General features: G+C 39.9%; 1 protein-coding gene and 1 pseudogene across 1 annotated transcript; both read right to left on the bottom strand.

The window, feature by feature from the left end:
• Window positions 1-1994: 1994 nt before the first annotated feature.
• LOC103708772 (NADH-cytochrome b5 reductase-like protein) lies at window positions 1995-8071 on the bottom strand. The gene is given in 12 exon segments (XM_039128729.1): window positions 1995-2358; window positions 2707-2775; window positions 3170-3283; window positions 3400-3489; window positions 4430-4507; window positions 4964-5005; window positions 5007-5016; window positions 5108-5178; window positions 5342-5396; window positions 6766-6816; window positions 7374-7433; window positions 7931-8071. Coding segments are annotated over 12 exon segments (837 nt in total). The 5' UTR covers window position 8071; the 3' UTR covers window positions 1995-2301.
• An 8117-nt stretch (window positions 8072-16188) lies between these two features.
• LOC103708773 lies at window positions 16189-21524 on the bottom strand (annotated as a pseudogene).
• Between the last annotated feature and the right edge of the window lie 1913 nt (window positions 21525-23437).

Genomic DNA, 23437 nt, shown 5'->3' with positions numbered 1-23437 from the left:
TGTAAGTAGACATGTTCCCATCACACTAGCTCTTGATGGCTTTCCTGAGTTGGAGGAGATGCTTGGTCCCAGGAGTGGCCTTATGTATTTAGGGGCCTAAGGCCATTTTATCTCTGAGGCTTTTTCTGTAGTAGCCAGTCTAAGACGAACTCATAGAGAAGCTTTTTTCTCTTTCCATTTTATCTTTGAGGCCTTTCCTGCAGTGGGCCTTCTTTGAGCCGAACCTTAAACGACCGTCTCAGTCGCTTAAGAGTTGAGCCGGCCAGCTTGGTTCTTGAGTTGTTACAAGATATAGCTAGATGGAGAATGTGACGGTCTCAAGTAGCACAGGGACATGGTGCAGAGGAGAGGAACACATTAGAATATGGTCATGGTCAATGTTTAGCTTAGCATCAGCATTGCATCATGGGCCAACTGAACCGTATTGACTCACCTGCACTCTGCTTGGCCTATTTGATATTGATAAATTGTCCCAAACTAACTCAATTTGACGGGACAGACAAAAAAAAGGTTAGAAAAAAATTTATAAGAGAGCTTATATTGGGTAATAAAGTAACCGGGATGTGGACCTTTCTAATTATATGCAGGCAAACCGGAGGATACTATTCAGAAAACCTTGTGACCTTTACCATGATAACAATGAAAATTGGATCCTACACAATCCAATAATCTATGATATTACAGAGAAAGCTATGATTTTAATTCAAAATCTAGCATAATATTTCAGAATATTGTGACTCATCCAATAAACGACCCAAAATTCCTAACCTGATTTTCAGAGCCCCGAGCTCCAATAATTTTTCTCTGGAATATAAACATAACTATAATACACTCGTTTAAATATCGTCCATCATTTCAAGTTAAAAGGTACATATTGTAGTTTTCTTATCTTTCATTTAACGCAGCCCAAAAATGATCAATCCCAACTATCATGGATGTAGCATGCACATGATATGACGATGTTGCCACAAAATAACATTTACATAGAGGTATCTATTGATAGCATTCTCCAAGTTCATGCAGAGAATTGGAGTAAACTTCCACAATGAACTAGTGCAAGAAAACTGCGCAACTTCATGCATAATGGTGGCTTGGAGGGATAATAGAGACCATTGCGTTGCAATCTCACTGGTCATCAAGAGTCACTGATCTGATATGAAGTAGTACCCATTCTTACTAGCTGAATCAGCTTCTAAGTCGTGGAACTCCATACCACCCTGACCAAGCTCTTTTGTTTTACTCTCATGGAGTACTTCTAGCCTTGGTCGTGTTGAGATGGAGCCGCTCGATCAGCCTGTTCAAGCTTTGGATCCGCCGGCCTAGTTGAGGGTTGTGGGGTTTGTGCCAGGTTATCAAGATCAGATACGAAATCCTCTAGGACTCGGATTCTCTTTGGAGCTTCGCAAAGATTTCTCGCTCTTGTTGCTCTCCGTCATACTCACAATTAAATGAAAAGCATCCATACTTGATGAATGTTAATAAGCGAATCCAGAGCCTCCTATTTCTACAAATATTATTTCTACATTTATGGATGCAAGTTATTCTTCGGCAACTGCAGATACTGTCACTGCTTAGAGACTATAAACATGCAACCCCGAACATGGATTTGTTTGACTATATAGAAGACTTGTGTCCTGTTGATGGCAGATCAACCATCACTTTAGTTCTTTAGCAACAGATCCTCAGAACTGCAATAGATGTGATAAATTCATCTGAAACAGAATATTGTCATATAATGAATTGTATCAACTTTTATAGCATAGAACTAATCAGTAGCCCATCAAAAATAACACTAATCAGTAGCGCATCAACTTTTATAGCACAGAACTAGGCACAGTGTTCTGTAATCCGGCAGATTTTTTGCAGGAAAATCCTTGTCAGGGGCAAGGACTTCCCTTAATCTTGTTGACGAGGCAGGGAGCGAGCACATTTAGAGCCCTCCCGGTACCATTGGGTCTTGGACTCGCTTTGCAATGGAACACAGATTGTACATATTTACCCAACAATTATGGTTGCATTAGTATACATACACGAAGCCATCAGTCAAAGCATCACGCAAAGCAAGAAGCGCTCAGGTTCCAACAGCTGGTAAAGCAATTCAAAGCTCCAGAGAGTTGACTGATCTGAAACTGAATTTATGGTGTATGTTGACACATAGTTTCAACTTAATGCACCTGAAATTTTATTTGATGGGCTGAAATGCCGCATCTTGCATCTTGCCTCCTACAACAGATGTTATAAAAAGCTCAAGTATTGTATTTTCTCTAGCCAAGGTCATCAGCCTTGCATTCTTTAATCCTCTCAAAATTTGTATACCATCTGTTCTGTGTACCCAACCTCCTTGAGTAGACCAGTTAGCTGCAAATCAACACGAAAGATTTAGGACACTGGAACTAAATACAATGATTGCAGCTAAGAATGGTGAAGCTCATACAACGCAAGTAGCATTTCAATCATATTTCGTATTATATAGAATGAGGTCTTTTTCTGCTCTTCAAGCAGGTTGCAAGAGCAATTTCATAGCTGATAGCATGCACATATGTACTTGTTTTAGTTTAGTGAATGACAGTATCTCTCAAGCTTAAAAGAGTTAAAAAAAGTGGTTTGCTTCTAGTTTCCCTCTGTTTTCGTACTTTCAAATTCTCACATTTGTTATCCCAGGTCAAAAATAAGAAAAGATCAACAAACACAATGGATGCTCCATACCTCGCCTTGTGATCTGTCTTTTGCCTTGTCTCCAGATATGTGTTTCATCATTCCTGGGGGACCACAGACCTGTATAAATCCAAAAATGCATGTCATCAATACAGCTAATTTGTTTAAGTAAAATTAACGTCTTTGAAAGATACAAACAGTCGAGGGCACTTATTAATTATTGTTATTCACTAGGTTAATTCTTTAATAAGATTACACTTTTCCAGATTTGTCTTGATTAAGTACCTTTGCCCAGCACTCCTCAATTATGGGTTTCATGATTATCACCTCGTTTCTCTCAGTTATGTCCATGAAATCATTTTCATGCAAGCAAATATATTGAACTTATGATATCGGAAATGCGGAACTGCTTGAAAAGATACAGGGCATTCATTTAACTGCTTCAAGCAGCAAAGTTTCTGAATTCTTTAATATGTTGGTGCATACAGAATGTAATACATTTATGACAACTCACAAGTATAAGACTGTCTTCTGCAGGACCAGGCAAGCCTTTCGCAATCATGTCCTTTGATATATACCCAGCACCTCCAATCCAGTTACTAGATGGCTTGTCCACAGTATAAAATACCTGTTGTTAAAAAGAAAAACCAAGAAAGAAAGAAAGAAATTGAGTTTGTTTATAATTGATTCAGGAACCCCAATTTTGGGTCTTTCTACTAAAAGAACGAGTCTCATAGAAGCTACCTTAAAATTTGGATAGCTAACAGAGAGTCTGTCAAGCTCCCTTTTTAACAAAATATCATCTGGTGATATGTTAGCATACAGCAATGATACCTGAATGAACAAGGGGTCACCATACAGATTTAGATATCATATTGGTAAAGTATCGCATTGTCCATTTCACATAGAACATTAATGTCAGACTTGTTGCAATGATACATTCATATTATTGCGATTAGTGCCAGTTTTGAGTAAAGGAAAAGGGCAGTGGATGGTTAGCAGAGTGTCTTTTTTAGCAAAATATCATCCAATGAAATGTTAGCGTAGAGCAATGATATCTGAATGAAGAAGGGGTTACCATATACATTTAGATTATCATATTGGTAATGTTTCACATTGTTCACTTCCCATAGTAGAATGTTAATGTTAGATTAGGTGCAAAGTTACATCCATATTATTGTGATTAGTACCAGTTTTGAGTTAAAGAAAAGGCAAGCAAGCTGACTAGCATTGAGGCTCATCATAGAAACTTTGGAGGAGGGCTTGAACTGGAATTTTAAAAGGCTAAAAACAGATTTTACCGACAACCAATATTTAGCAAAATATTAGTGCGGCACAAACTGATTCAGAAAAGAGTAGGGGCTCAGTGCCAGAAAGCAGCTAAACAGTGTCATCTCAACAGAGATTATGAAAGAATCTTTCAGCATTTGATGCACTTATCTACAATATCCGTACAGTTAATTATATAATTTCAGATGTCTTAGTAATTTATCTGTTAATTTTGATTATATAGGAACTGTCCTACCAGAAATCATGCTGTCATTATCATCACCAGTCCAAGAACACCATTTCAAAATCATCTCCCCATAAGAAAAATTATGGCTTAAAAAAATGGCATGGAAGGCTTTTAATATACAGTTTTGGATTCATATTAAGAGAGGAAAAAGGAAGAAAGGTAGAAACATGCGCAGAAGTGGTTGAACCAATGATGAAAACAGCTCACATAAACAACAGGTGGGAGTCTCATAATTCTAGCCAAGATAATCAAGCATACCTGAGTGTTGTCATCAGGATTCTTCAGAATAGCCTTGATAACCTGCAGCATTGGTGTGATACCTGTGCCTCCTGCAATCTGAGAAACCAGTACACTATAATCTTTATTACTTAAATCTTTGAAGCAATGATTGCTATGTGGTGCATCACCCTATATCCAGGCAAAGCTAGCATTTAAAAAGTGTCCCAGCTCAATCAAGAGTATGAAGTTGCTTGCCCAATGAGGGATATGAAGTAGTATGTTAGCAGGTCCATCTTCTTTTGCATTGTGCAATTCCTCAAGCATCTCGTCATAATTATACTTAAGTGGCATAGTTAAAAGGAAGTCATGAGCATCTTAAATGATTAGAGCAAATATTATTATGTTATAAGGAAAAATTCTTTCCATACAATAATCAATTTGAAAAGGAGAAGTTGGATATCATATTTAGCACAATTGAAAATAGTTTCTTACAGCATGAGGAGAGCTCGCAATTGCACATAGAACTATAAAATAATCTAGCATAGGTTCCAGCAATCATCACTTATTACTTACCATGCCAATTTTCTTCTTCATATTTGGGCTATATCTGAGCTTTTTCAATTGGCCTGGCAGTCAAAAGTAAGTGTTCAGCAAAAATAAAAAAAAGAACAACTCCCTGATGTAAGAATAGTTTTCATAATTCATCTGACAACTTACCCTTTGACTTCAACAACATCACCTGGCTTTAAACTTGCAGATGCTGGCTCATCTTCCCATTCAGAATAAACCTGCATAAGAAACATGACAACAAACCCCAAGAATGGTCATAGAAAGACAATTCGACAATTTCATAGTTAAAAAGTAATAGTTTAAAATTTAAATGAAAGAAAAAGACAACAAATGGCTAAAAATTTGGCCATAACCACATCATTAGGACTTGTGCCGTCACACCTTAATTAAAAGATCAAAATAGCCTTTTGAATCTGGGTCTGATATAGGCGTATACCTGAAAAAAAAACAATCAGTGGCTTAACAAATATTACATGTAACATTTCACAACCATTATAGGAGATATGAGTTCTCATAAAACCTAAATGCATATTACAGCCCTTCAATATCTCAAGAAAGTGAAGCTTTTTAATGGATGATGGGTTGTACTGTTGTAGCCAGATGATGGGTTGTGACTGTTGTAGTCAGACTGGAAAAGAAGGCCACTCAGATACTGACATTAATAGGACAAGGACTGATTTAGTCGCAAGAGATCCCTATTAAATTTCATGGACCACACTAAAGCTATGCCTCTAAAGCACGTTTCTTAAAGTGTTTCCCCCTTAATACGCATCTTAAGGATGCTGCTCTCAGATACAATTCAAACAGAAACTAGCAACACTTCAACTCTATTAGTTGACAAAGAAACCTTTTCTCGTCTTCAAAGAAAGATATATAAATAAATAGAAGAGGGCCCAGAACTCCTTTCTTTAAGGATAATCACTTGGATCAACATTGATTGTCTTGATCAGATTGTGGAGCAAAGTTTGACAAAAAACTTACTGGAGCTAGACAAAATTAGTTTATATATTTGATGAGCTAAACAACAGGGCAGACAGCTAAATCTCCACCGAAACTAAGAAAAAGGACAACAAGAACTTTATGTTTGGCATTTCAAAAATATCAGTTTCTTTATTGATGTAATACAAGGTAGGATATCGGTAAATGCCTGGAAATCCTCCCAGTGGTTAAGCCACATTTTTTAGCAACCAGTTTAAATACACCACTATGCTATGCTCCAATTCTATAGGTGTAGCTGTATATTATATAACTGTTTTGTTTTGAATCATTTTTAATTAGGCACATGAAACCTCAAACACTAAAAAATTCAGACTGTGTAATCTTGTACCAAAACACACATACACACACACACACTCCTAAGTCAATATGCTTAGGTAAAAAACTAAAAAGTGAGACTGGGCAGGTCCAGGTACCTTAACATTCACTAAAATCCAGACCATGCCCATTTTAATCTGATCTTCAGGATGTGATAATGAGAATACTAACATTCACTAAATTTTGTTATGAGAACCTAGAAACTACACATTAACAAGCTCAACCTGGTAAAGCCCCATATTCTACACATGTACATGTTCCTAGTCAAGAATGTCATGTTTCATTCTATCTTTTTGTATTTCGGAGCATAAGAAAGAGAAAAATAACAAAATATAATTACATTTATCCAAGACAATATCTGCCCAAAGGCTTTGAAACCACACAGATACTGATGCCATGACCCAAGTTGATTATACAACCGCATCTTGTGAATACCATCATAATTTACAATGGATGAGCAAGCATGAATATGGTCTAATATAAAGGCTTACGGGCGAATAACATATTTTCTTCTCCCTTCTGATTCCTCTGCAATCGGGCGCCTGCAATCAGCATGGTTATTGAAGAAAGTCAGCAAGTACACATTAAAAATATTAAAATCAAAGATGTTAAAGTCATCTTACTTCATTAAATTATTTACTCATATAAAACTTGGGATGAATGAGAACAGACATATGCTGCATTATACATAGAAACATACATAGAAAAAAGGTTTCACGACACAGACATATGCATGCATTATATTAAAAACATACATAGAAAAAGGTTTCACGACAAATAAAAGCAAACAGTAAACAATCTCACTAGCACCTGCTCCTTGATCTCACCAGTCTCCCTTTCTTTAAAGTTCATCTTTAAATAAATACACACCTCCCTCTTCATGTATTAATAGTTCACTAGTATGTTTCCTTGATCTCTGGAAGCTACCTCAATATTCATGGATCACCAAGTGTGTAATACAATGTATTGTCTCATTCAACTAAACCAATTTAATTAGTAGCGGCACTAAGAGAGATATAGATCACTTCTGTAAAATTCTCAAGATACACCTAATAATCATTCAGGTATGAAAAAACGAACTTGATAAGCATGATAATACCTTGTAAGAATACATGAAGCAATATCAAGCCCCAACTTGGCAGCAGGATCAAATGAGAACCTGTAAGTTTTTAGCAAAAGTACTCCAATTATTCCTTGCCTAGTAATCAATGTGAGATTCAAGCAAATAAGACTACTGATATGGAGAAAATCATGTGCATTCCCTCACAATTTGGGACGAACACACAGCAAAATCATTCTGAGACATGTTTGCTAGTCCACATTCCAGCTATATGAGCTGAAAAGAAAAATTCTGGACAAACACATCCCATGCATGTGCAAAAAACTACTGGCTATATCATAAGAATGTGGAACTCAAAAATGAGATCACAAATTAATCCAACTCAAGTGTCTATTTTCAAAATTGAAATTTGAAGAATTATGATGACAGGCCATACAGCTAAGGCCTCAGGAACTTTCATGATCACGACACAAACTTGCCAAGAAAAAAACATTTTGAAAAAAATTATAAGGATCACAAACCAAGTACTAAAACCCTCCACGGCCATCCTGAATGATAAAAACAGGAATAAGTAAAAAGCATCAAATAGGTAATACCTGAATAACTGAGTGTTGTGGCTGACCCTTGCAGTCTCTTGCAGCTTAAATTCCAACCATTTTTCTGGGTCAAGTGCTGAAAATGAAAAAAAAAAAAAAATTCCAACCATTTGTAGATCAATAGGGTTAGCCTTACTCATATATTATATTCAATGTTGTCGAGCCAAAATTGGTCCTGAAAGACGATCCTATTTGGCTTTGTCCCAGCGTTTTTTGGATTTATCACACATGCAGACGAAAACAGTTCAAACACCACTTCTTCTTTCAATTTTTTATTTCAAAAAAACTGAGTCCAGATGATCATAGGAAAAGTGTTCACTTATAGGAGAGATGTTTCAGATTCAGACTGTTCAGATTTCTGTTAATAAGAAAAATGGAAGTTGGAGCTCACCAACCTTTGCCAAGCAGGGTCATCGCTTTTTCGGTTCAAGCTGGGCCTGCTGCAAAATTAAACAATAAAATCATTGCATATGTAATTCGTAAACAGATAACAATATGAATTATAATCCTAACCAGCACTCTAGAAAGAGTATCAGAAACTGCAGCATCAACTGTGCAAAAAAAACTGCAGGGCACGAAGAATTCAATATACGACAGACATGTAAAAGTAAATCAAATTGTAGAGCATATGGCAATATAAAATACTGATTGACGCAGGGTGTGCACTGTGCTTAAAAATATGAACAAAATCTAATTTCCATAAGAACTTACTCATGCTACCCCCACCTTGTAGAGATGCCAAAATATATATAGGAAGACAGAGAGGCAAACTGAAGCCATTAAATTTAAAAATGAATTTACATCCAACAACATATAAAGACAATAAGGACAGGATGGCAGTGTTGCATGGACATTGGCGATGAGAATAATATTTTGCAGATGTCCATGAGTCTGGTGCAGGAAAAATACAAAAAGAAAGAAAAAAAAATGACTTGTCAGTAAAAAAATATATCCATCAAGCAAATTTAATTATCATTTGTCCAAACAATTAAGTTTTCCAACTATCTTGGAAACTCTTCTCGATCTGCTATCATCTGTACCGTCTAAATTTTAAATCGTGAGTTTCCCAAGATTTTAACTTTCTATTTTGAAGACATGCCATACCATCCTTTTATAACAATAACACAAAAAGTCTTACGCCACAAGAAAACTAAAAGAGACACCAAGAGCAACGATATTGCATCCATCACAAACTTCATCACAGATTCGAACAGGAGAAACGAGTCAATTTTGAATTACATGAGGAACGATAAAAAACCTAATAAAGAATCCTCCATTCTTGATACCCCCAATTCCATCGAAAAGAGGAAAATTTCGGCCATGGAAACTCAACAAGAAGAAACAAAGCGACAACTGTAAAAAGTAAAAGAAATAGATGAAAACAGGAGTGATCAATATATGACGAGGAATCAAGAAGAGAAAATTGCCCGTGAGAAATTCTGTGAAGGACAGTTTTTTTATCAAAGGCCCGATCTTTTTATAAAAACCCAGATGAGATTCCTGCAGCAAGAAATTTACCACGGTGGGAGAAGAGCAGAACCGTAGACGGCGATGCCGCTGGAGTGGCCGCGGCCGCCCCGAAGGGAAGCCGGCGGCCGCTGGATTTCCAGTTGGCTCCTCTTCAACGCATTCCCGAGTCCGAGAGCACTAACCCTCGATAGTCTTCTCAGTAGATGCGCCATCACCGCCGCCCCGGCCGAGAAAGAAAACCAGAGACTTCCACCGCTGCGCAAGAGAGAAAAAAGAGGGGAGGGGCGGCGTGAGCGAGTACAAGTAAAATAGCGAACAAATAACAGAACTCCCGACTTCTTGGCCGGCGCCGTGGCGCGTTGCCTGTCGCGGCACCTGTTCATCGACACTGTGGGACCCACGTACGTGCGCTTGGATTATGCCTGCCGTGTCTCTATTTTATGTGTGGGATATTATGCTTGCTGTTTTTTCTCCAACATCCGATCTTTGCATGCGAAGCTGCGGTCTTCCCCGGAGGCGCAGCAAGATGAGTTGTGGGGTTAATCGACGCCCACCGTCAGACTCAATCAACATAGAAGAGAAATCTGAACAGAAATCTGCTTGATGTTTTGAATCTTATTCGGGATCGAAGAAGGAATACTATAAGAATGCATCAATTCCTTTGTTATTCCAGGAATAACCACATGCATAACACTAGTATTTCTCGTTATAAGGACTACAAGTGAGCTATTATAATATGCGATACTGATATAATTAACATTGAAATAAAATTAACCAAACAGCCTTGTCTTTTAGGGGCGTAATTCCAGGATAAAATTATCTGATCAGTTACTTTTATAATTCCACTGTATCTGTTAGAATAAGTGACTCATATTAAGTGTTATTCTTATTTGAGTGGTACACTGGTATTCTAACGGAGCGGAGCGAAGCGACGGAATATATTTATTTTTGGGATAATTATGTAATATTTTATTTTACCAGGGATGCTGATAGGGATTGGGACTCTAGGGTTAGGGTTTAGCTATAAATATCTTGTAACCCTTGTTATTTGGTGACAGAAGAAAAGTTACGGCCGTTTCGCTCCCGTGGACGTAGGCACATTGCCGAACCACGTAAATTCCTGTGTTTTCTTTTCTTCTTCCTCTTCCTCTCTCAACTCTGTGCATTGTTCTGTTCGCCGTTTGGAACCTGTATTTTCCGCAACAATTGGTATCAGAGCCCAGGTTATATTTCCTGCGGCCGTCGGCGGTGCTCTTCACGTGGGGAGATCAGAGGCGTCTTCTCCCAAGCCGAGCAAAGGCAAGAGGTTTTTTTTCTCCCGGTGGGTTCTCTCTCGAACGCCGTGAAGAACCAAGAGAAGAGAAAGGGGTTGTTCCAAGCCGTGGGAGGTGGTTCACGTGAAGGGAAGGGAGATTTGTTTTCTCTGTTTCACGGGGGGGCTGAGGGGTTTGTGTCCTCTCTCCCAAGGCTCTCTTCCCAAGCCGTGGGTGGTTTTTCTTCACGCAGAAGGGGGAGTTTTTTGGATCGCAGGAGGGGGAGTTTTTGGTTTTGACATTTTCTTCTTCCCAAAGCCGAAAACGTTCTCGTCTTCTGTTCTTCCGACGGCTCCCGAGCGGAAGGAAGGAGAAAGGCCCCTGTGACGACCGGCTGGAGGTGAACAAAGGAGGAGGTTCTGATTCAGCGGCGGAGAGGAGATCTGTCGTGTCCTTCCATTGTCGCGCACCGTCACGCGCCTAGATCCAGCCGAGAGAAGAGGAGCCGTGCGTCTCCACCGCCACGTCCTCCCACCAGCGTCCGCATCCGTCGTCACGCGCCCGATCCCGTGTGAAGGGGAGGAGAGGATCTCTGCCGTTCGTGGCCAGAACCAGAGAAGAGGACCTCCCGTGCGTTCGCGTCCGCTGCCGCGCGTGGATAGACTCGGAGGAGGAGCACCGTCTGCACCCGTGCTGCCGCCAACGCGCATCCGCGGCCGTCCGTGGACAGATCCTGAGAGAAGGGGCGTGTTTGGTATTTTTTCTTATTTTTTCATCAGATCCTATTTTTCTCTATTTTATTTTGCAAAAAGATAAGATTGTAGGATGTCTTCTGCAAAGTTCGATATGATAAAGTTCGATGGAACTGGGAATTTCGGGCTATGGCAGAGGAGGGTGAAGGATCTGTTAGTATCACAAGGTATGGTGAAGGCCTTGTATGGAAAGAAACCAGATGACATGGGTAATGCAGAGTGGAAGGAATTGAAGGCTAAGGCTGTTTCAAATATACGACTTTGTCTGGCTGATGACGTGATGTATCATGTGATGGACGAGGAATCGCCGGCAGCAATTTGGTCAAAATTGGAGAGTCGGTACATGTCCAAGTCGTTGACGAACAAGCTCTATCTTAAACAGAAACTGTACGGTCTTAAGATGATAGAGGGTGCTGATTTAAGCCAACATATCAACGTGTTCAATCAGATTATCAGTGATTTGCAGCGAGTTGATGTGAAGTTCGAAGACGAAGACAAAGCGTTGATGTTATTGCATTCTTTACCTGCTTCTCCTACGTACGAAAATTTGGTTACAACTCTGACGTGGGGAAAGGAGACCCTAGAGTTAGAGGACGTCATTGGAGCCTTGTTAGGTTTCATCAGAGGAAGAAAGCCAGTGTTGAGAGTTCTCAGGGAGAAGGTTTAGTGGTGAAGGGTAACCAGGAGCGTGGAAGAAGCAACACAAGGAATGGATCAAATCGCAGTAAATCTCGGTCTAAATCCAGGAAAAAGAAGAGCATAACGTGCTACAAGTGTGGAAAACAGGGTCACATAAAGCGAAATTGTCCTGAGAAAAAGAAGGGTAAAGATGATGACAGATCTGAAGGTCCAAGTCTGCAAATATAGTGAAAGAAGACACAGAGAGCAGTGACGGTGATATACTTTCAGTTTCGTCCAGTTCAGATCATCTCGCGGATTCTTGGATTCTAGATTCAGCATGTTCCTATCACATGACGCCCAATAAAGATTGGTTTGATACCTACAGGTTAGTTAATTCTGGTTCTGTTTTGATGGGTAATAATGCATCTTGCAAAGTCATTGGAATAGGGAATATCAGAATTACTATGTTTGATGGTGTGGTTAGATCGTTGTGTGATGTTAGACATGTTCCAGATTTGAGAAAGAATCTAATTTCATTGGGTACCTTAGACTCTAACGGGTTTTGTTACAAGTCTCAAGGTGGAGTAATGAAGGTTAGTAGAGGTGCTATGACAGTGATGAAGGGGCAGAAAGTAGCAGGGAACATCTACAGGTTGATAGGGACTACTGTTGTAGGTGGAGTTGCTGCTGCAGAATCTGAGTCTGATAATACAGTCTTGTGGCATATGCGTTTGGGTCATATGAGTGAACGTGGTATGCTGGAACTGCATAAAAGAAATTTCCTAAAGGGTATTAAAACTTGCAAACAGGATTTCTGCAAGTATTGTGTTCTTGGAAAACAGAACAAGGTTCAATTCAGGACTGCCACGCACAAGACAGAGGGTATTCTTGACTATATTCATACAGATGTTTGGGGACCAGTTAGAGTAGTATCACGGGGTGGACATACTTATTTCGTAACTTTTATTGATGATTTCTCGAGAAAGGTCTGGGTGTACTTCATGCAGCACAAGTCAGAAACGTTTGCCAAGTTCAAGTTGTGGAAAGCTGAAGTAGAGAATCAGACAGGAAGAAAGATCAAATGCCTCAGGTCAGACAATGGGACTGAGTACACAGATTCAAAGTTCATTGAGTTTTGTGAGCAGCATGGGATTAAGAGACACTTCACAGTACGCAAGACACCTCAGCAGAACGGTGTGGCGGAAAGGACGAACAGGACTATAGCTGAAAGAGCACGGTGTCTCAGGTTAAATGCAGGGCTTGCAAAGAACTTCTGGGCAGAGGCAGTGAATATGGCATGCTTCTTGATTAACAGGTCACCTAGGGCAGCACTAGATGGTAAGGTTGCAGAGGAGGTATGGACAGGTAATGAGGTAGACTACTCAGGTTTGAGAGTATTTGGATGTCCTGCCTATGTGCATATTCCTAGTGAGGAGAGGTCAAAGCTAGACCCGAAGTCTAGACAGTGTATCTTTCTGGGGTATCAGAAAGGAGTGAAAGGGTACAAGTTTTGGGATTCGAAGGCAAACAAGGTGGTGATCAGCAGAGATGTGGTTTTTGATGAGAAAGCCATGTTGAAAAGTACTCAAGAAGAAGAGAAGCAGATGCCAGAAAGTTGCAGCAGCAATAAGCAGGTGGTGCAGGTGGAGTTAGAGAGTTCTGTCAAGGAGAATAATGTTCAGGATACAGAGACGTCTACCTCAGCCGATCAAGAGCAACATAATATAACCACAGACAGACCCAAGCGTACTATCAAGCCACCAACTAGGTATGGTTTTGAAGATTTGGTTTCCTATGCATTAATCACTAGCAGTGGAGATCCTACTACTTTTCAGGAGGCAGTACACAGCCAGGAGAAGAGTAAATGGATGGGTGCTATGATGGAGGAGATGGAATCTTTGAATAAAAATCAGACATGGAAGTTGGTGGAGCTTCCAAAGGGGAAGAGAGCGATAGGATGCAAGTGGGTGTTCAAGAAAAAGGAAGCAGTATCAGAAAAAGAAGGGGAAAGTTCAAGGCACGTCTGGTAGCAAAGGGATACTCACAGAGAGCTGGGATTGATTATGATGAGATTTTCTCCCCAGTGGTCAGACACACTTCCATCAGGGTAGTGTTGGCATTGGTAGCACATTACAATATGGAGTTAGAGCAGATGGATGTAAAGACAGCTTTTCTTCATGGTGAGTTGGAGGAGCAGATCTACATGCAGCAGCCAGAAGGGTTTTCAGAACCTGGACAGGAGCACTTAGTCTGTAATTTGAGGAAGTCACTTTATGGGCTAAAGCAGTCTCCGAGGCAGTGGTACAAGCGTTTTGACTCCTACATGATTCGGATTGGCTACAGAAGATGTGAGTATGACTGTTGTGTTTATGTGAGGAGCCTTGATGATGGTTCTTTTATTTTTCTGTTACTGTATGTGGATGATATGCTGATTGCTGCGAAGAGTATAAATGAAGTCAACAAGTTGAAGATTTTGTTGAGTAGAGAGTTTGATATGAAGGATTTGGGCGCGGCAAGAAGATTCTTGGGATGGAGATTCGCAGGGACAGAGATTCCAGAAATTATGGTTATCTCAGGGTAGTTATATACAAAAGGTGCTGGAGAGGTTCAGCATGGGTAATGCGAAGCCAGTGAGCACACCTTTAGCGAATCATTTCAGATTGTCTACCTCACAGTGCCCAAAGACAGAAAAAGAAATTGAAGACATGTCAACGGTTCCATATGCTAGTGCAGTGGGGTGTCTGATGTATGCTATGGTTTGTACCAGGCCGGATTTTGGTGCATGCAGTTAGTGCAGTGAGCAAGTTTATGGCGAATCCAGGGAGACAGCATTGGGATGCAGTCAAGTGGATTTTCAGATACTTGAGGAGTACTATAGACCATGGTATCATGTTTGTCAGACAGGATGATCCTTCAGTCGTAGGATATGTTGATGCAGATTATGCAGGGGACTTGGATGACAGGAGGTCGACTACAGGCTATGTATTCACTCTTGCAGGAGGGCCTATCAGTTGGAGGTCCATGGTACAGTCTCTAGTTGCACTATCTACGACTGAGTCAGAGTATATGGCAGTGCTGAGGCTGCCAAGGAAGCTTGTGGTTAACAGGATTAGTCAAGAGCTGGGTGTTCAGCAAGGTGGAGTTCAGTTGCATTGTGACAGTCAGAGTGCGATCTATTTGGCGAAGAACAGGTGTATCATGCGAGAACCAAGCACATAGATGTGAGGTATCACAGATCAGGGAGTTGGTTTCTTCCGGTGATATATTGCTTGAGAAAGTTCACACTTCTGAAAATGCAGCAGACATGTTGACAAAACCCGTTACTGCAGACAGTTCAAGCATTGCTTGAACTTAGTTAACATCTCTAGTGCTAGAGAGGATGTGTTCCAACCTATCAGCGTCAGGTGGTGTCCCAGGTTATTTTTCTCCTAAGGGGTGAATATTCGCCAAGGTGGAGATTGTTAGAATAAGTGGCTCATATTAAGTGGTATTCTTATTTGAGTGGTACACTGGTATTCTAACGGAGCGGAGCGAAGCGACGGAATATATTTATCTTTGGGATAATTATGTAATATTTTATTTTACCAGGGATGCTGATAGGGATTGGGACTCTAGGGTTAGGGTTTAGCTATAAATATCTTGTAACCTTGTTATTTGGTGACAGAAGAAAGTTACGGCCGTTTCGCTCCCGTGGACGTAGGCACATTGCCGAACCACGTAAATTCCTGTGTTTTCCTTTTCTTCTTCCTCTTCCTCTCTCAACTCTGTGCATGTTCTGTTCGCCGTTTGGAACCTGTATTTTCCGCAACAGTATCTGATCAGGACTGCTGGCAAAGCTTAATTGCAACAAATCTTGCAGCTGACCTGCTTATTATATCAGCATTTAGCATGCCCTTTGGAATTAAGAAGTTGTTGAATCATCAGGTTACAGCAAAGAGTGGACGGAATGGTTTCTGAGCCCCTAAATTCGACCAATTGCCGAAAAAATGCTCACAACCTGTCAGTTCCAGAGCAGGGATGCAGCGACAATCTGAAGAGCATGTTCCCTATATGCCTACTTGAACACAATCTGAAATTGGAAAAGATCATTTGGGAGCAAGGATCATACCATGACACGAAGCTGATGGAATGTAGAACAAGGGAGCTATGCTGGCCTTGTTGGTTAACATCAGAAAGAAGACAAATCACTTTACTGCTTTGGCAGCTGCAAGATAGGCTGCGAAAAATTGTCAAATTCCAAGCAAGATCTTAACATAATATACAATTTATGAAACCAATTGCCAGCATTCCTTCATGCATTGCCTCAGCGTGCATCAACATATTTGCACAAATCTAAAAGAAACTGTGAGCACACACCACAGCTCTTCCTGCACGATCCATAGTAGTCTGGAGTGCCTAACATGAAGACTGGATTCTTCTGGCACTCCCCAGTGGCAGCCCAGTGGGGACAATTGTCATCCTCATCTGTACACTCATCACCGGGCAAAATAAAGGCTTCCTTGGGTTGAAGGTTCTCGTATGGATCCATTTCGTGGCGGTCCATTTCTCTCCTTCATGCACAGCACAACCACCATGAAGGCTACTTTGATCGGCTGTGGCATCAGGATGAAGATTGAAAAGGAGAAGAGCATCGCCTTTGACAGGTTTTACTGGCATAACCCTCCAGTCGCACAGCTAGACCATGTCTCATCCTTCACTTGCACATCTTTTAACTGCAGATTGCAGTGATTAAAGCATTGGATTAGATTCATAGGTTTATATCCACCCAAAGTCCACAAAAATAAATTATCTAACCACACTCAATTTGCTTGTAGCTATGAAACACCGAGTAGCATCAGCATCTATAAAATAATCATCAACAGCCTTTAATTCAAATAACCCATGGCCAAGAGTTGCGCTAGGGATAGATACTCGACAATTGATCCATCTCACATTGCTGTAACAAGGATGGTAAAAAGAGAAAATTACATACATGATCAGTTTTCTCACCTCTGACACGGGAAAAATTGTCTCACCACCCTGAGTAGCATTAGACAAGTACATCAGAATAGTTGCGATACGGTGCCCCACCATATGTCAGTTTGGATTTATCTTGGTAGTAGTCCACATGTGGTTGATAACTTTCATTGATCCCATAATGCAAAATCTGAATGTCCTCTCCATTTTCTGAACACCACGTGACTATGAATTAATACAAGAACTTAAGAGCAGAAAGAACTAGAAGATGAATGAGGCTTACAGTGATACCTTTTGGAAGAAAGGTCCATGTTGATATTCTTTCCTCAATCTTTGAGACAATTGCATCCTGAATAGCCGGACAACTTATATAAAAATAGTGAATTGAATGAAAATGACTACTAAATAATTTGCCACATTTTTTCTGATTTTGTTGGCTGTACCCAGCCCAGCGTGTGTAAGCTGCCGTTGCACCAAAAATAAAAAAATAAAAAAAAAAAATAATAATTTGCCACATGACTCAATGAATAGCTATATATTGCAGACCACAGTACCAAATATAGAATGAGAGATCGGGTGAATGCAAGCCCTGTGAGACACTGTGGTGATTGGTGCTAGTAATTTATATATGGGCCAAGGGAATCACAGATGATATTGGGAGGGAAAGTACTCCTAACATACCATATTCAGATACAGGAAAGAACCTAACAGATGCTGCTTGGATATTACTCTTAAGGATGTATGTTGCAACACTGCAACTACTCCATTGACTATATAGAGTTTAGAAACAAATTAGGGTCCAATAAGAATGCAACTATCCCCAACATGATTTTTTAAGGCAAGCAAAAGCCCCAAATATTCAAACTTTTCAATCATCAGTAAGCGGTCAACCAAAAAAAAAAGAAGAGGATTGACACTCGACTCACTTGAGCCCTGGACAAGAACATCCCAGTGCATGTACAGTCACTGCTCGGTATAATATGTCCTGTGTCATTGTCCAGCCACCATTAATTTCTCTAGCTTACCATTTGCCTGCACTCACAAAAAAAAGGATATGAGGTGCATTGTGGCACAATGAAAAAGTGAAAGAGAAGGAAATTACCAGAGAAATCAGGTGATCGGACTCTTCATCAGAAAGAAAACCTTCATATAAGAAGACCCTAACATAAGGAAGAAATGTCAAGTGGTTAACAAACAAAAGATGACTAAGACATTTTTTTTAATTGAGAATTCATACTACTTTATGTCTCAAATGTCATGTATTCCCATAAACAGATGCTAATGAATGAAAGTGGCCATGAAAGAAAGTTTCAAAAAAATCACTAAACATGTTAGATTAAGCATGAGATGACTCGGCACCTCTAATTTCAACTGACCTTGGATGCCATGATATTTGGACTGCTTTTGAGGGGTCAAATCCAGTGGATAAAGTTGAAATATTTGGATGCAAATGATGCTCGTGTTTTGCCGCCTTAATTCCCAATTCCACCCTGCAATAGCACAATAACTGAAGCTAACATCTTAAGCGAATGAATTAGACAACTTAGTGCATTGAGATGTGTGTCAAATTCCCATAAATAAGCATAAACAAGAAGTATTACTCCTTTTTTTTGGGTACATACAAGGAGTATTACTTTATCAAATTGTATATGGGCTATATGAGTCCTGCTTTGCCGGTGGTTCACTTCCAGGGCCAAATCAATGCAAAACTAACCAAAACTCAGGGAATATGTAAGTGAGAGCAATACATTTAACAGCCTCTGAATAGAGCAATAGAAAGCAACCAAAAAAAATAGAACAATCATTATGAATCAGTACTTCCAAAAAATAATGCACGTATTCATTTTCTTATTTGGTAAGACAACTTTTGGTAACTCATGATACTGCAATTCAAGTACATTAACTCATATATATTCAGAATGAATGTAGTTTTTCTTCAGAGAAATGAACAGCATAGTAGTCAAGCAATTACAGCCAATATAGAGAACAGAATCTTACCATCATATTGTCCCTTTTACCTTAATTAGAGGTGTTAATTATCTAAGAAAACAAGAGAAATAAGTGTGCCAGGTAACAAGGGACATCCCAGCATATATGAGGTCCCTAGTTTCTGATAGAAGAATAGACCACAAAGCTCATTACCACCCCAGTTTGAACACTAGAATCATTGTTGATCTAAAATTGTAACTTTTAAAGTTAAAGATTGCATACAAGGCTGTGATGGTCCTGATGGACTTTTCATTGGCTAGATAAGCAAGTCAAGGAACCCAAGCAAGGCCCGCCGTACCGTTACTAGTCGGCGTACCGGTAGCGGGCGGTATCGGTACGGTACTGGTCACGTACTGGTCCCATTGAATGGCCGAGTTTTGGGGTTCCACATATTGGCCCCGTGCCGGTCCCGTACCGATCCCGTACCGGCCCGTATCGGTCTCGTACCGGTCACGTACCAGTTCTCCAATGATAAGCACCCGGTACCGGATTCCATGTTGATCCGATACCGGTTCAGGGCGGTACCGGTACGCACCAGCCGGTACGGCAGACCTTGACCCAAGCCCAACGATAAACCTGGTAAAGATCATGGAAAAACATATTACAGTTGGAACCCCAAGCCCAACGATAAACCTGATAGACCTTGACTTATCTCCCGTTGTCTGCACTTGCATCCTATTTTCAATTTGTTATCTTTTCATCATGCTTGCATTATAATGATAACCAATGTACTTGCCTTCTTCCGTAAATTTAGGGTTGCATCTACAGATCATGCCTTCAATTCATTCTTGTAAGGCGTGTCTTGACCGATCATTTATTAACTTAAGTAATGGAGTCCCATGTAGGACTCTCTTTCATAAATAGCCCATAAAAATTCCACACAATAAAAACATTTTAGATTTTTCAAAAAGAAACCTACAGGACAAGCCATTCCTAAAATTTCAACCAGGTCAAATAACTTAGTAGCCTTTTCAAGAGGCAAAGAGTGTGACTGGTCCCATCAATCTGTTCCTACAGAGTCGTGCTGAACAATTACATGAAAAAGATTAGGAAACAACTTGCCTCAAGACATGTAAGAAAAAATATGATTGAATTAATGATGAAATGGAAATGAAAGGTTTCAACGTAGATTAATAATGCATGCCAACTGCAAAAATTGAGGCAAAAGTCGCATCAGCTTGGTGGTTATGCAAGCATATTGCAGATATGAGAACAGTGATAGGGTTACAAGCAAACTAGCCAAACACATAGTTTCAGCATAGAGCTTGCCATCTACCTGGGGGCAAGAAAAAACCTCCCAAAGTGCATGATTGCAGTTATCAAGAGCCATTTATAATCAATGGGAAAGGAGCAAAATTGGCCCTACATGATGTTTCTACACTTCTACAGAGACATCAAAAATCTCATTTCAGTTCTGGAGGCTTAGTTTATCATAAGTCTGAAATTAAGCCTTTAGATCATAAAGGTTCTAATTTTATGTCTTAGCAGGGAAATGAAGTTTCATATAAATAGGTTCAAAAACTAGTTTAAATATTTAAAGGCACACCTATTGAAAACCTTCATCGGTAAAGACCAATAGTTTCTCCCTCTCCACATCACCGGAGCAATTCGTTTCAAGATTTGATCTTTAATGGAAATCAACAAGAATTCAGAAACTTACATAACTCCAATCAATAAAGAAACCCACATCATCAATGATCAGGAAATGCTTTATTCCAAAATCAAAACTCTTCCCACAATCATTCTCCTACGGGATTTGATTTCATCAGTATCCGATTGAAGAAGAAAAACAAAACCAAGAAATTCATATTTATATTCAGACGAACTGAAATCTTCATATTTCTGCATTGATCACAAAGATTCCAATCATATAACTCAGCAGGAAAATTTAGTTTGTAAAAATACTAGACAACGACTCCACAAAATCCCTATGCCACCGCTGTCAAAAGTCGTCAACGGTAATTACCAAGTAATCCTTCTCTCTACACATTGCCGGAACGATCCCTTCCAAGATTTGATCTCTAAGGGAATTCAACAACAAGTACTAACCGACTCATCTCAAAGCAATCATTGTAGAAAACTAGAGCAGCCCCTCCCGTCAGATTCTTTTTTACATCAAATTGACCGAAAACCGCATCACCAGCGACCAAGAATGCATGAGTCCCCATCATAAATCATCCTTCACCCATGGGATTCCATCAAGAACCGAAATGTACGAGTTGTTCAATCGAGATCAGGCAGAGGAACAGAAAATAAAGGAACCAATTGGGGACTACAGAACCATAAACCCTAAGTAAGAGATAGAGTGGGGATCTTGAAGACTTACTTCCGAGAGGAGCACATGTGCGAGGAACCGGAGAAGACCAAGAAGAGAAGAAAGAAGGGAAGAAGAGATGCCATCCAAATGCTGGATTTCTAAGCCGTTAGCTCCTCCCCTTTCGCGTGTCTTCTCTTCAATATTTTTTGGCTCCTTGTTTATTAATGAGCTATTCTCGGTGCTTACCATTTATCATTAGAGGGTACCACGCATCTGATGACGAGTACCCTGACCCACGCAGGAGCATGCGGAAAGTCGGCACACCGAACGGCCGACTTTAGCTTTTTCACTTGCATTTATTACTCTTTCAAGCTAATGCTCGTTTTCGTGCGCGCGCGCGCGCGTTGCCGCGCCAACCCCTCTCTCGGGGGCGGACTCTTCACACGACCGCAAGGCTGACTCCAATCATAATCAAACCCCCCCACCACAGGAGAAATTATGAGGAATTATATCCTACATGTGATGCATGCCCTAATCATAGCTGCTTATTCTTCTAGCGGTCCAGCTTGATGAATGAAATCTATTTGAATGATAGGATACAGAATAGCCATATCCCCCAACATGTTTTGTTCATGATTTGAATCAAAATCAGAATTAGAATAAAATTTGAAAATTAGAAGAGGGTAGGAATTAGATTTTGGAGGATTAGGACATTCTCATTCTTCCCTCGAATCAATATGGAAATGAGACTCTCTCTCTCCAACCAAATTGTTGGGATGGGAACTATTGCTGCTGAAATCCAAGGTCAATTGAGAAGGATGTCACTTTGCAATCGTAGGAGAAGGATGTTGAGGGGATTTGGCAAGCACTGTGATGAGAACTACCTTTTGAATGTTGATTTGACTTGAAACAAAGTCTGCTTGTTAGAGATTTTTTGCTGAAATCCTCTGTCGCTCAAATTAGTTGAATTCAGGATAATCGAGAGAAAGAGAGTAAAAGAGTTAAAAGGCCGAGTGACTTACTCGAGGATTCTTCATTCTCCTCTATAAATAGGATGGGGTTAGTGTCCGTTGCCGAAATCAAACCATAGTAATCACGTGATAACAGGCTCGTCTGTAATAGCCATTGAGTAACCTTGCATTAGTTAATAATTGTATGGAAATGGTTCAACATATTAGAAGTGTTAATCGTGTAATTACTGTCGTGCTGGCGTAACCAACGTAATGACCGTGGCCGTATGAGCACTAGTTGCCCTCTAAGGATTTTTTATAAAATCATGTGATGTACTCTTCTCCTCATCATGAGCCACTAATTTTCATTTTATTTTTATTCCCATTCTAATGTCCAACTCCTCTCAATCAAATATGCTCTCAACTTAAACTTAGGTTTACATGAAGGTAGCAACTATTACCTCAACTTAAAAATTAAAGGTCATGTTGACTGTTTAATTGTTGAAGTGTGATGGAAGTTGCCGATTTCTTCGGAACGTTAGCCTGATGTCTGCCAATTGGTTTATAAAAAATAAGAAACCGATCACCATAGTGACTTGGCAGCCATTCATGGCAACTTATGCCTCAATCCAAAAAATCAAATAGACCGGGTAGAATTCTTTAAGAATAGATTGGAAAGAATATTGCAACCAGATGAGAATCTAATATAATGATGTTCCCCCCATACACACCAGTGCTCAATTCTGTGATAAAGCAACTTCATAGAGCTGAGGATCTTACCACCACTGATGGCTTCAAAAATTTTTCCTGTTACTTTAAAACCACTGTTCGGCTATTCGTTGGAAGAAATAAATATGGAGCACGGATTTTATGGACAAAAGAATGCGGCATTTATCAATAATAATTTTTTCAGGCAGAGAGCTTGGAAGGAATGCACGTAAATGACCAATGTCAGAGTAATTTTCTATACATCTCTATTGGCTTTATAAAGCCTTCCACCCATGACCGAAATCGTATTGCCCCCGAAGGAAGAAACTCTGAGGTATCTCCGTCTGTACTTGTCAGAAAAACGGGGCAGCTATCAGTGATGAGGATCTGAGAGAAAAAGTAAATGAACGGATATGAGCTACACGGCTCAGTAAGTAATCCTGCATAATCCTACCGGATCAACTAGTAGGCTAAACATGTAAATCAGGGTTTGACATGCTTATCTAATAATCATCATGGCATAATATGTATGCAATTTAAACAAAGCAGTA

The sequence above is a fragment of the Phoenix dactylifera genome, chromosome 8, assembly GCF_009389715.1.
Source record: "Phoenix dactylifera cultivar Barhee BC4 chromosome 8, palm_55x_up_171113_PBpolish2nd_filt_p, whole genome shotgun sequence".
Taxonomy (NCBI): Eukaryota; Viridiplantae; Streptophyta; class Magnoliopsida; order Arecales; family Arecaceae; genus Phoenix; species Phoenix dactylifera.
Note: the sequence above shows the minus strand (reverse complement) of the source record. Positions and strands in the feature narration are given on the sequence as shown.